Below are 13,666 nucleotides of genomic sequence, written 5' to 3'. Positions count from 1 at the left end.
GTTTGTTTGAAGTGATTATAAGGTTACGGAGATCGATGGATGCACTCGAAACAAGTATACCCATGTTCGACTAGGAAAAGCCAGGGCAATAACGGTTTTTGGCAGGCGAATCGTGCCAGGTATATTTCTCCTCTTCCTGGCTATGATCCAGAGCCACTTTGAAACTCGCGAGAATTTTCTTTCTTAATCGTTCGATCGATTTAAACTTGTGTTTCTTATTATCGTTCGATAGTATATCTTCTAAGAACAACATTGAAATATTCATAGATTCACGTAAAGATTAATTTTAGAAGAATCAGCTAGGTAACCAAATTTTTTAAGAAAACAGGTATTTTAACATAGTTCAAAGACGATGACAAATGGTCTTCGACATTCCAATACTCTTCGTAGCCTCGATACATAATTTTGAAGGTGCTCCAATTTAATAACATCGTTCATATCGTTCCAAAAAGGAGAGATCAAAGGCAGCTAGGCGAGTTCGATAACAAAGATGAGAAGTAGCATCGGGCGATGTTCGAGAAGAAAGACTCGAGGCATGCAGAAACGACCTCTACGCGAAGAGATCTTGAACTCGTTTCGAGACAAAAGTGCAGGAGTCGACCGGTCGAACATCCTCCCAGAGAAGGAGGAATTTGGACGGCGACCAAAACGCCCGATATAAGCCACCCAGAGCGGCGAGAACGCGCGAGGGAAGACACGTCTTTCCGATCGGCATGGACTCGAGGTTTTCGAGGCACAGACTCATCCCGTCGAATTAGACGCTGCTTCCAGGAAAACGTGGCTTGTCTTGCACGATTTTCTTTATGCATCCACGTTCGTTGCACAACCTACTGAAATTTTCGACCGGCTGAAATCTTCGCTCGACTCGATAAACCTCTTCGAAATTTTCCGCCTCTACACCGTATCCCTGGCACGAAATTCAATCCTCTCGATAGTTTCCCAACTTCGTCAATTCATTTTTCCAATTATCGTCGCGTTAATGAATCTTCGATAAACAAACTAAAAAGTAAAAGAGAAAGGATAATCGTGGATTGATGAACGTCGACTTACCTGAGCCTTGTTTTGAACATCGTGCCCAGTTCTCCAAGTGTTGATAGCCGGTTGCCGTGGCCCCCGTTTGTCAAGCAACAGCTCGCTCGGACACTTCTCGAAGATCAAAACGCGTTCCGCGACGGATCCTCTGGTCAAAAACGGTCTAATAGGATTGTTTCCGGTGCCAGTCGCGGCAGCAGCTCTTATATGCTGCTTCTGTTGCGTGGTCAATTCCGGATGGGGCACTTGTTCGATTCTCGGCCTAGGAGAATTGATTCTAGGACCCCATCTAGACGTAACAGGATCCTTCTCGTCTTTGTTAGCTTCCTTGTCCTTTTGTATCTCCGTTTCGAACTTGGACCTCGTGGTCGACACCAGCTGCTCCGTAGAATTGAAATTGTTGTTTGTTTTCTGTTCCTCCAGCCTCTGTTGAGTCGGAGGATTTTGCTGAGCCGCTCTGTATCTGACTTTTGCGTAATCCACCATTGACATGTTTGACAAATCATCCTTGCTTAGAGATTTCGTATCCGATGTGGCACTGGCGTTGCTACCAGGCGTCGGAGATGCGGCACTGTTCACTACTGCGCCAGAAGTGGTCACCAGACCGCTTGCGTGATGATTGTGACCGATAATTATCGGTTTAACAGGCTCCACCTTCGGCTTCTCCCTCTTTATCGCCGGTTTCTGGCGAGTCAGAGGTACCGTTCGTTCTACGGGCTCCTCCGTGATCACCGAGCCCGTTTTCAGGGCATTTATCAGTCTTTCCTCCTCACGAGCGACCTCGTCGAGGTAAACGCTCGAATTAGAACCACTATTTCTTTTCTCCTCCTTACTTGTCAACGATTTAACTTCCTGCTGAGGCGATCTGGAAGGATCTGTCACTCTTTTACTTTCGTTTAATTTGTTCTTTAAGGGCCACGTAGTCAGTCCTGAATTCGTCGAAGGATCATCTAGATTAGAGGCGGTGGGAGAGGTGATTACCGTACTCGTCGGCCTCTTCTGCTGGACGATCTTCGACGGCGTTATGTCCGCCGGAAAAGTGGTCTCTATGGTTTCTAGAAACACTTCCCGGTGGTGAGCACCGGGAATCTTTGTGGATACCTGAGGCTTCACTATCTGCGACGGTTTGTTCGCGAAAGGGGACGTCGGAGACAACAAAACAGTTCCCTGTTTCGGTTTCACTTGACTACCAACGTTGCTGTTCTTCAAAGGAGAAGTCTGCGGTTGTTGTTGCTGCTGCATCGAGTTCTTCTCGAACTTCTCCAACGCGAATTGTATCGACGAGGGCAGAGTCTTCGACGGCGATCTCTGCCTCGACGCAGCTAACCTAGCCTTGTCCTCCACTACGAAATTGTTTACCAGCTTCTCCAAGTTCCCGTTATCGAGATTCGGCGTTTGACTCAATATATCCACCGCGGTGGCAGGGCTAGAGCTCGTAGGAGTAACTTTCCCCGTACTACTTGGGCTATTGGACGCGGAAGTCGGCGTAAGTGCAGTTCCAAATTTGTCCGCGGCCGTAGCATTACTGTGGCAATTCAGTATCTCTGTAGGAGCTAGTCCTCGACTCTTCCATGTCTGATAGATCGCCTCCGCGTGATCGCTGATCTGCTTGGCGATCGCCGCAATATCCTCGTCACCGGACGTCGACGTTTCTGTCGGAAACTTCTGACGCAGATCGTGCTTCGCGGTGGCTGCCATGCTTGAACAGCGTTCGTGCTGTGTCTGTCGCTGCTGACGCAGCTGGGGATGGTGCTCGAGCAAGAAGCTCGCGGCGCGTCTGCTTAACTCGGTCGAGTGGTCCAAGACGAGCTCGGCGAGTCGTGGATCGGTCTCGAGGGGGACTACGTTCACTGGGATCGCGTAGCCAAAGTGAATCGCCTGACAGTCTACCTGTTCGTGGCCGGTTCGAGACTCGTTCACCAAACAGGCGTTTAGATCGGGACAGTGGACGGCCCGACTGGGCCGCGGATCGATGGTCACGGGGACGAAGAGGTCGCGACGGGTGGCGCAGACCCGGCGCTCGATCGTCTCGATTTCTATCGCCAGCTGTCGGCCAGCGATACCGCCAGACCTCGACGTCGCCGTCTCCGCTTTGAGCCTCGATGACGATGTCGATGATACCGTTGACGATGCCACTTCTGGCATATCTCAGGCCAACTGGCCCAAGATTCTCGTTCTCCACGGCCACGACGGAAGTCGAGCCACTGTCCACGCGATCCTCGCTCCCTCTGCCTGTCCCCCCATCGTTCGATTCGTTTTCTTTCCTTCTGTCTTTTTGCCTGATCTCTCGTTCTCGACGGTTTAGACGTTAAGTAGTTCTTTTAGCGAGCATTGAACAACGGAGGAGGAAGGTTCTTGTTTGTCGTAGAGCTCAACTGGTACGCGAGCGCGAGTTCACGTTAGGGTACACCGTCAGCACATTATATAGTTTAATTATAGACCAAGTATGTCCACTGTTACTGCGGCGGAATTCGATTCTTGATGATCACGCGGCTGGTGGCGGCTGATCAAGCTACATCTTCGCGTTCTTCGATGTATTGCGGGCATCGGACGTGATCTGAAAGAAGATAAATATAAATTAGTATTTATCCCGGCTGGTCCGAGGTGGATGTATTTTCGGATATGATACCCACGGTACGCGGTGTGAAACCGTGGAGATAGCGTCCTATAAATCTCGCCCTTTGTCTTGGACACGGTGTACGTAATTAGAAATGATTTACTGTGGCATCTACTACGTTTGCGCCGAGTAACCGCTTCGTACACGGCTTGATAAGAATGATAATTACAGCTGATATGGAAAACGTAGCGAGATAGTAAGATCAAAGTAAGTTTTAACGTAAGAAATTAAGAAATCAAAATCTCGATCAAAGTTGTATAAAGTATTGTAATTATAAATTCTTACGTAATTAATCCATACGTTCTCGTTAAAACTGACCTTAAATTTGAACGCAGAATGTATTCTTTACGAGGTGAAACGAACACACATTTTTTCTCGCTGCTCGAAAAATATTCGTTCGTGAAAAGATTATCTTTATTACAATCCTCATGGAGACTCGTAAAGTGCCTCGAATGATCTTGGAAATTACCATAGTAGTCAATGCAAGTCTATTTACGATCTTGCTACGTTTCTTACTTGACCATGAATTTATATTCCAGCTAGTTCTTCCGAAATTTCGCATTTCAGTCTAGGCTTCCTAAAGCGCGAAGAAGTATACGAAACGTGCGACAGGCTTTGTCCAAGCTAGATCGCAACGTCGTATCGGTACTTTCACCCTGCATTGCTACGCGTATGCAAATGCGTGCGTACGGGCCGTGACCAGGCGTGCGTGCACGGCTTCGATCGTGCTCGAATGGCTGGGACTCGTGCACGTTACGCGTTCCTCACGTTTTTCCTCTCCTCTCTACCCTTTTCCCCGGCCCATTAACCCAAGCAAGGGGAAATTTGTATTCCCGAAGCGAAGCTTTCTTTGTCTCCGACTGGCCGACGTGCGTTTGGCAACTTACTGGCGATGATTTTTAACGTTATCCCGCATTCTACTCGCGCCACGATGTCAAAGACTTCGCGGGAACTACGAAGAAACGCTGGCGAGTTATTCTAATTTCTATGCTTTTAAAGTAAATCGTCGCGCCGACAATTCGTGCTTTCTATTTCCGTTGATAGAGACTTCTCTTTTTTCGCGTTTGTCTTTTGCTTCGAACCAAGCGCGTTCCTTCGACTTTCAATAGTCTTCCACTTATCACATTTGTCGAGTTCTCTATCTTCACCTCGTTCGTAGATTACAATGATAGATTGCATTCGTTGTTTCGATAAGAATAAAAGATAAGCGTTTTTAATGTTTCTCTGATATCAGTGACAATGTAAGTCAGTTAATCTCTACATCGTTATGTAAATCATCGTCGTATGTAATAATCGGTCGTTTCTTATTTTAGTTGAGGAATCTAGCAATGGAACCTGGCGTCCTCGCTTTTCGCACGTCGTCCCTGCAGTATATGCCAAACGAATTTATGGACGTACCGTTTCTGTCGAAGCTATTTCTCCGATCTACGACAACCTGTCTTCGTACATACAGATTTTCTACCTTCGTTTTTACCCAAAGATTACATTTACTATGAAAGTTTGGCAATACAGATTCGAGAGATACTCGAGACCCGTCGACGTCCTTAATGTCAACGATCGTTCAAACACTCGCTGCTTTCGCGCGGAACATGCTCGAATAAGTTCCTTCTTTTAAAGTTGTTTCGCGATGGAACTCAACTCGATGAACGTCTCGTATCTACCGTCGTATAGTTTTTAACTTTCGGCTAGGTAAATCTTAAGCTTGTAGTAAACGATTCATGGTGTACTCTAAATATATCGTTCGCTAGGGATAAGAGGTGACGTAACAACGAAAACTATAAATTCTTTACAAGAATATGATGTAACCTTCAAAACCGAATAGGTATTCTGATCGACGGATTGTCTAACGTTTCGAAACGCATAGCGTACAGGTTCTAACAGCGCAATTCCGCTGGCTCAATAAAAATAAAGTATATCTCCCTCGACCTGGTTTCCGAGTTGCTGCCCACCGCACCGTTTCACGAATCAACAACCTCTGCACAACCTTGCTATTTTCTACCAATCTATGAATCACTTTGGCCTGTGATAACGGCACCACCTACCTTTTCCAGCTCCCTCTCTCTCTTTCTCTCTTCCTCTCTCTCTCTCTTTCTGTCTGAAATAACCAACGATGAAACAAACGAAATGCTGAAACAAGGTCGCAAACGGACCACACTTCCAGATTTTCCACCTCTAAATTGGAGTAAACGCGTCACACCTCGTCTTTTCCACAATTTACTCGATCAGTTCGAATAAAAGATTCGCCAGGGAAATCACAGCTTTGGAACACACGGACTGAAACGGAATTTTCGTTTTCGATGTTCGTCGGATATTCGACGAAAGTGGATAACAGGCGAATTTACCTAGGAATTTCGCCGGAAATACCATGAAACGTAGAAATCGCGTGTTCCTGGAACGGTTCCAGGAGAGGAGCGGATAATCAACGACCGTCGAACGTGAACGACCGACAGAAAGTCGAACGACGATCGCACATCGCGGCCTGATAAGTGTATATCGTAATGGGTCGCGTGTCAGCTTGTCACGTAGCGGTGTACACGCTTCGTTTTCTACGTAGAAGGGACTCTCGACGTCGCATAACTCGGTCACGTTTGCGGTTTGCATCGTTAGAATACGATACGGCCCACTAAAAATAGCGGCCGAGCCAATATCGATACGCTGTAAACGGTGTCAATCCCGTGATCGGAACCACGTCGGGTGCACGCAACGTTCAGTTTCCGCGTGTATGCAATAATCCTACCTTTCGTTTTTATTCTTCTCAAATTGCAATTTTATCGAGGAATACATGCCCAGCTATGAAAGTAAATAAACGTGCAATTTACACGATTGACATTTACTTCAAATAAGTTCAAATCTCTGCATTATTGAATAGCCTCGGCCTTGTCATGTTTCAGAAGATTAAAGTATACACGACAAAAAGTTACTATACTCTTACTACTATATTCTTCTTTTGCGCAATAATTTACAAGCTAATAATATTAGCGAATTATGTAATAGATGTTACGACCAAACAAATTCTACAACCTTCACCGAAATCCCTAAAAGGTTGCAACAGAAGGTCGGCAAAATTCTGTTACTCGTCGATGCCATAGGAGTCCATAGAAATACTACTATGTAGATGGTCTTAATTAATCTCACTCTACCTTCGATCGTGCTCAATTAAAACGCATCTCGCGCAAACCTTCAATTTGCTTATCATCTATGAGGGAAAAGTGGGACAACGCGATGGGAAGAATACAGATCTCAACGAGGCGGGAGCATCGCGAAGAAAATTAGTTCAGACAGTTTCACAATCGGAGACGAGAAGGGTATCTCGTTATAAATAGTTCTTAATGCAACGTGCGAAAGAGAGGGAAAAAATCGATTTCAAGGATGACCGTGTATTTTTCACCGACACGGTCCATCGATTCCGATATCGATCCACTGGCAAAATATAGAATCCCTCTATCGAACCTTCAAGCTCTTGTGATCACTTCACACTAGGAATACCAATTTCTATCCTTAAAAATACCCTTTCTTTAACGTTAATATAAAAACCAATTCATCACTTTCATCATCATTCACCGTTTTAACTCGTCAATTGCTCGAGCTCAAGCTTTCAGCAGCTGCCGTTCGATATTTCCCTGAAAATTCGCAGAACAAAGATAAAGAACGTTACTTATGGAACGACTTGATATTATATATAATAAACGATCGAGACGTTGAAATTGCACATGATTCGTTGAAGAACTGTGAGTTTCTTCTCCTTAAAATGTCCGTATGGTAAATACGCAAAGAGAGAGAAATTGGCGCGATTACGCGAACGACGCCGTATGGTTTACTTAATCTCAAGGCTGCATGGATCCTTCGGTTCTCGCGGTCAACGCGAAAACCTCCGTACGCAGATGGAATCGCGATAATATGTAAAACGAACGCCACGAGGGTTTGAGCGTTTCGGCTCTCGAAATAGCCGGTCGAAAAGTCGCTCACCGAAGCCCTCTTGCCTTCCATAGAATTTCACCCAAGAATTCGTCGCTAAGTCAAGCAGTTTTTAGGCTTAACAGCCTAAAGTCATTCATCCATAGTCTCCGGGCGTTATATTAAATTCTTTATTGCCTGGTTCGCCCGTGAAATTGCCTCCTCAGGCGAGAAATATGAAGAATCAGGATCAAGAATAAACACTCCGAAAGAAACTTTGCTTAGAAGTTCGTTGCGAAGTGAAATTTTGAAAATTTAATTTACCATCGTCTGAAAAAGAAGATCAAGTGAAATTCACAAGGCCGATGAACGCCAGATTACGATCAAGCATTCGTTTCGCAAATATTTTTAGATCTCTTTGAAATATTTCCAAGGAGCGGAGATATGAATTATTATCTGGCAGAAGACTTCGCGAAACTGTCTCTAGTCGATAGTTTTGCCATCAGATTGACCCAAAAATTCCAACTCGTCATCGAGTCCCGTCGATAAACGAAAGGAAAAGGAACCGATCAATGCGATTATCGACGACGTCAGGACAGCCTCGAATTTACTAGGCAAACTTTTCGATAAATCAACTTTCTCGGCGAGTGTTCCACGTCTTCCGGACTTTCGACAACGTCGGAAGTTTTGCCGATAGGCTGCTTAAAAGTTTTGTGTATTCTGGCCTGCTTAAATGCTTGAAATAACACGAATTGACTAGAGGACGTCTTTTAACATCTGCGATCGGTTTCCGATTAAAAACTACGTCGATGATAAATTAAAAGAATACGATGGCCGAACGCTCGCGTGTCAGCTTAAAACACGTCACTCACCGACGACAGACGACTATAATTCCGTTGATAAAACTTCTTTTGTCGATGGAGTTATTATCATTCATCGCAATTATAGGCAATTTCAATTTCTCCAACTATTCTACTTTTTATCGTGAATTTTTCATGTTCAAGATACGCTTTTTCCCGCGTCGTAACATCGTTGCTTAGTTAACAATAGGACAAAAATAGTCACGAGATAATTCCATACAACCTTCGATCCAGTTCCAACCGAACGACAATACCGGAAGATTTCAAAGGAATTGATTATTCGAACGGAAGCCCAAGCAACAGCGATCTATCGTCACCAGTCGCGATAAAATCCACCGATCAACGAGTCACAGTTTTGCAAATAAGCAAGACGTGTCGTGCGTGCTTTCGCATGCAGATCGTGGCTCGTGTATGTGTACGGCTGTGTGCAAGCGCGAACGTGGCGATAGGTGCGACTCGTATGCGTACATGCACCACTATGTGCACTCGAGCAAAGTTTATTTCGGTTCGTCCTGTAATATTAGACGTGATGCGAACATTCACACGCAGGATCTAGGAGGTGACGACTGAATCGGAAAACACCAAGTAAATACTAGAATATTCGAGTATCCTAACTCTGAAAATAAGGTATCAAAATCGCGAGTTTAATTACGTCAACGCTATTTAACGAATTCAACAAACTTCCTGGAATGGAAGTTAATGACGAATGAAATATTTCGACGCATTAAAAATGATCGAATCGAGTTCGTCGCCACTATCGCAAGGAAGATGTCTGTCACGTTGCTCGAGTCAATATTCGAACAGAGTCGATCATCGACACCGAGATAACTTACGGTCAAATGTATTTCTGGCCGCGAATACTCTCGTACGCGAAGTCGAACACACGTATTCGGGGCAGAAACCCCTGAATCGGCTCGTGTCGAATCCCGGAGCATGATATTCGCGGAGTACAATCCTTCTTTCTATCTGTCCGCTTCTAAAATTGTAACCTGGCGTACTACCTCGGTGTATTCGACCGATTGAACTCTTCCGTCGAGACTCGTCTTATATCTTCCGAATATAAATTCCACGAAATCGTTATCTTATGGAGGCACGGTAAAACGATCAGAGTTTCCAAAACCTGATTAATACGAACGAAATACGTTTGATCATCGACGTTACATTTGAATCGTTTGAAATTATAATCCGAGTTATCCGTCAAACGTATATTGGGTAGAAAGAATAACGAAAGCGAGATTAATTAATAAACGAATAAAAGGAGTTTCTAATACGAAGCAAAAGAAAATACATTGTGATCTTTCTTTTCATCAAAGCTGGTTCCTTTGAAACTCTCGATATCATCTTCACCAAAGCGCAAACGCGCCTCTTCCATTCAAATACAATGAAATATCTACGCTCCGTGACGCGACTCTTCCATTCAACCGCAGCTTTTAAAGGGTTAAAAATAAAATTGGCATTGAGATACTACGTTTACTTCCCTAAAATCTACGCTCGTACCACACCACCACAAGCAAAAATTTACTAAACGAATCCCCACGAGTCTCGCGATAACATTCGGCCCGCCGAACTTACCCGATTATTCTTCTATTTTTCTCGCACTCTGTTCTATTCTAATTCCAAAATCCAGAATCCAAAAATACCAGGTTTCGCAACGGACAACTAATATCGTAGAGACACAGTACGTATAGAGTAAAAATCACGAACGAGAAAAAAGTTTGAACGACATGCAAAGCGCATGCATCGACGACACGCGTCGCTCAATCCCGCGACACAAACTGAATCGTACGATGACAAAAAAGAGAACTTCAAAGCGACGATACTGTCCCCTCGACAAGCTTATCGATAGTAGACTCTACGCGGCTCGTCTTACGAACTCAAAGTAATGTCGAATAATATCGTTTGATGTGATTAACGGTTGATGTGAATAGAAAAGCGGATTTATTTATTAGCGGGATCGATACACTATTGTAGATATAGCGGCGCGGAATGATATAATTGATGAAATGATTTTTCAGTTGGACAATACTGGCTTATTTCGGATTGGGAGATGTCCAAGCGCGATTCTGATTGGCATGAGATATTGGCTTTCGGAATACAATCGCGATACGCTTTCCACAGGCTGTCGCTATCCCGGTTATTTTAGGCAGGTATAATATATTATATCGTTTGATTCGAGAGAGTTACGGATTGCACTAGATCTGTTCGACAGGTATACGAAGACGAATTGATCTCTAAAATATACAGAGTGATACAAAGTTGAATCTCTAAAATTCGGACAAGCAATTATGTTCAGAAGAAAATAAGAATTATTCGTGACTCGAAACTACGATTAATCGATCGAATGCACGTGACCAGTGTTACGATCGAACGAGACACGTTCGTCAAACCGATTTCTCGCCGACTATGCAACGTTTCATTGTTCAAGTAGGCGTGCACTGTTTAACGCGTGCCAGGACCAACGCAATTTACGCTACTTACGTAAATCAACGTGAGAATACGCATCACTCGTAGCCACTCGTAATTCAGCAAAGTTTGTAATCGCGTAACTCGCACGTAGTCGATGTTCCTGGTAATTAGAGAATGCGCGTTGCGTTTTGCGAGGAGGAAAACATATGACTTACGAGGAGGAGGAGCAGGAGATTCGCGCAAATATAACATCGAGTGGTTGAGAATTTCTCTTGGCGTAAAAGAGGACCACCCTAGGAGAGACGTGTGTATTTCGAAGCCATTGTATTTCCTATTGTTTGCTAGTTTTTGTTCGAATCACGGGGTCAAGCTAAAACCCTGGTGTCACTGGGTCAAACTATACCTTCCTCCTCGATGATGAGATTTAATTCGCGACTCGACGTGACTCTCTTTCTCGCTTTATGTCTCTGCCCACTCCCCTCTGACCGTAATTTCAATGAATCCTCCTCGCTTCGACGTCTCTCACTCCCACGTGACTATTAAGTGGAATAGCTGAATTGTGACAATGGGAAAGAGACGATGCCTGCGTGGACTCGGTTAGTTCGTCGAACCAAAATTCCGTCTATCGCGTTTTCCGTTTACAAAGACACCACATATCATCAGTGTTTTTAGATTAGATTAGCTTAATTTGTGTTTGTTGTTGTTGAAACTGCTTCAAGAACCCTCATTCTCCAATAATGAGTGTTCCGTATAAGGCAAGAACTCGATTGAGCCATTATTCTGCTCGATCACTAGCAACATTATACGAAAAATCTTCTCTTACACTGTACAATTTCGAAACCATAATGACGACCGCGGTATAAACTTTGCTACCTATGCATTAAACCTATCACTGTAATCGTGAATACGGAACTGCAGTCGCTTGTAATTCCGTGAACGTGTACGAATCGTTTCAAGGAACTGGACTGTACAGTTCGTTCACAATTTGTTGCTGCATTTCAACAACCGTGCAATCTCGTTGGACGGTGCAACGCGGCCAGAAAACAGAGTTGTTGTAAAGAATAGGACCGAATGCAGAGACGACGAGCTAGAAAAGCATAGCAAAAGTCGACGATGTCGACAGTTGAGTAAATTTTCGAGTTCAGTCCACGGATGCGCGTGACGCAGAAATTCGTGACAGCCCTTTTGCCATTCCCTGGAGGGTTCCTCGACCACTCTCTACGAACCGATTTAATTATTCCACGAAGGTAAGCGCTTTGAGTTTTCCGGCAGCGGTCGCGCGCTGCGAACGGAAGAACAGCCCGAGCCAAATATATTTCTGGACGCCAGAAACGGCTCGACATTTTCTTTTCCTTTTTTTCCCAGCCTCCCTCCTCCTCTTTTCCCTCTACCGTAGTGGATCCCGCGTTCTTTTCTTCTTCGGAAATCCGTTATTCTTTTTTTTGTCTTCCTTCGCAAGTCTTTTTCATTGTTTTTCGACTTCTCTACATTCTTCTCGCACATCCTTCGCTCTTCCGTGTATTCTTCCTGTTACTAGGTCGTTTCGCGAGTTTCGTCGTCTTTTTATCGAAAGCTTTTATTACAGAAAAGCGCCGTTCCATCGTCAACGTTTTCATTCCTTCTCGCGTAGAAGCTTTAGAAATATAGATTGAATGACCGAATTCATCTTTTCTAAGTCTAACTTATCAAATCTCTAACTTAAAATTTGATCAAAATTTTTCTCCTGGAATTATTTCTATGTCCTTCGATTTATAGTTTGCCACTGTTGATACTCATAAAGCAGTTTATCAATTCTTCTGAAATTTTCCTATCAAAGATGAAACACTGGTTAATGAAGCAGACAGCTGATAAATAATATGCTCTCGACATGTCAAGAACTATACGTCGCTAAGTGATGCAAAACAAAAAAAAAGACGACGGAACATATGAAACGATTTGGTTTGTTCCTTTTCCCATTCGACTAGGCTGAGAAAGATGTTGAAAGAGGAGGAGATAAAATATACACGGCATGTCGTCTATTCTCATTCCAGACTGGCGTAGTCCTTGTCGTCTTCGTCGTCCTCTTGGTCGTTCACGACCAGCTGTTCTTATTGCGAGACAGAGTTAGACGGCTAATCCGCTATTAATCGAAGCAAATGCCCTGACCTCGCGATCTACTTGCCCGGTCGTTATTATTACTCCCTGGAGGATTTCAAGACCGCGCGGTTTCTCCGGGAACTCGTTAACAGATCCTTCTCCGTGGCTTTCAATTTCTTTTCCCTGCGTTCTGTCCGGCGCTCGAGACCCGCGCCAATTCCGCTTCCTCGTTCCGCGTTACGATGTCCAGTAACGCGAGGTATTCTTCTGCTCCAATGGAATTTCTTGGTTCCTTCCGATATCGACACGATTCCTATAACCTACAGTTTTATTCTGCAGACAGAGAAGCTGAGTCTTCTTAGAGCGTCGACCTTTGAACGAATCAAAGAGAAGCGAAGAGTTTCATTTTCTCGATCTATCGACTCTCGATGAAGAAAAACACGGCTCTCTTCTGGTCGAGAGATTGGTAATTCGATGGGAACGTTAGGAAGAAATTAATGAGAGCCGCGCTTTCACTTCCTCGCGTCCAGAAGCTGATAGATAATTCTTGGCTATTAATTCTGCCAAGAAAATCGATGAGGATATTACGGAGGTGTTTACGGAATGAAAAGTTGAAATTTCACTTCTACTCTGACTTGGTTCTGCGTTCCACGGTATCGAGGAACTAACGTTCGACCAGGTCTCTTTCGCGTATCATTTTTCGCTTGTTACAGAAAATTCGCACGTGGCACGGCAAGCGTCTCGATTTCAGCGGATTAATCAACTAGCACGTGACGTCTCG

General features: G+C 44.3%; 1 protein-coding gene across 3 annotated transcripts in view; it reads right to left on the bottom strand.

The window, feature by feature from the left end:
- The window catches only part of LOC117232200, a 38,476-nt gene that overhangs the window by 10,772 nt on the left and 14,038 nt on the right, over positions 1-13,666 (bottom strand). For 2 of the 3 annotated variants that reach the window (XM_033491414.1, XM_033491411.1), the window contains exon 2: positions 1,051-3,589. In XM_033491414.1, the coding sequence (XP_033347305.1) occupies positions 1,051-3,177 (2,127 nt within the window). In that variant the 5' untranslated portion in view covers positions 3,178-3,589. Of the gene's footprint in view, positions 1-1,050; positions 3,590-9,975; positions 10,168-13,666 lie in introns of those variants that run through there. The other variant, XM_033491412.1, reaches the window with a different exon arrangement.

The sequence above is a fragment of the Bombus vosnesenskii genome, unplaced genomic scaffold, assembly GCF_011952255.1.
Source record: "Bombus vosnesenskii isolate JDL3184/JDL3185 unplaced genomic scaffold, Bvos_JDL3184-5_v1.1 scf7180000013285, whole genome shotgun sequence".
Taxonomy (NCBI): domain Eukaryota; kingdom Metazoa; phylum Arthropoda; class Insecta; order Hymenoptera; family Apidae; genus Bombus; species Bombus vosnesenskii.
The sequence above is the reverse complement of the archived record's forward strand: the minus strand, read 5'-3'. Positions and strand labels throughout refer to the sequence as shown.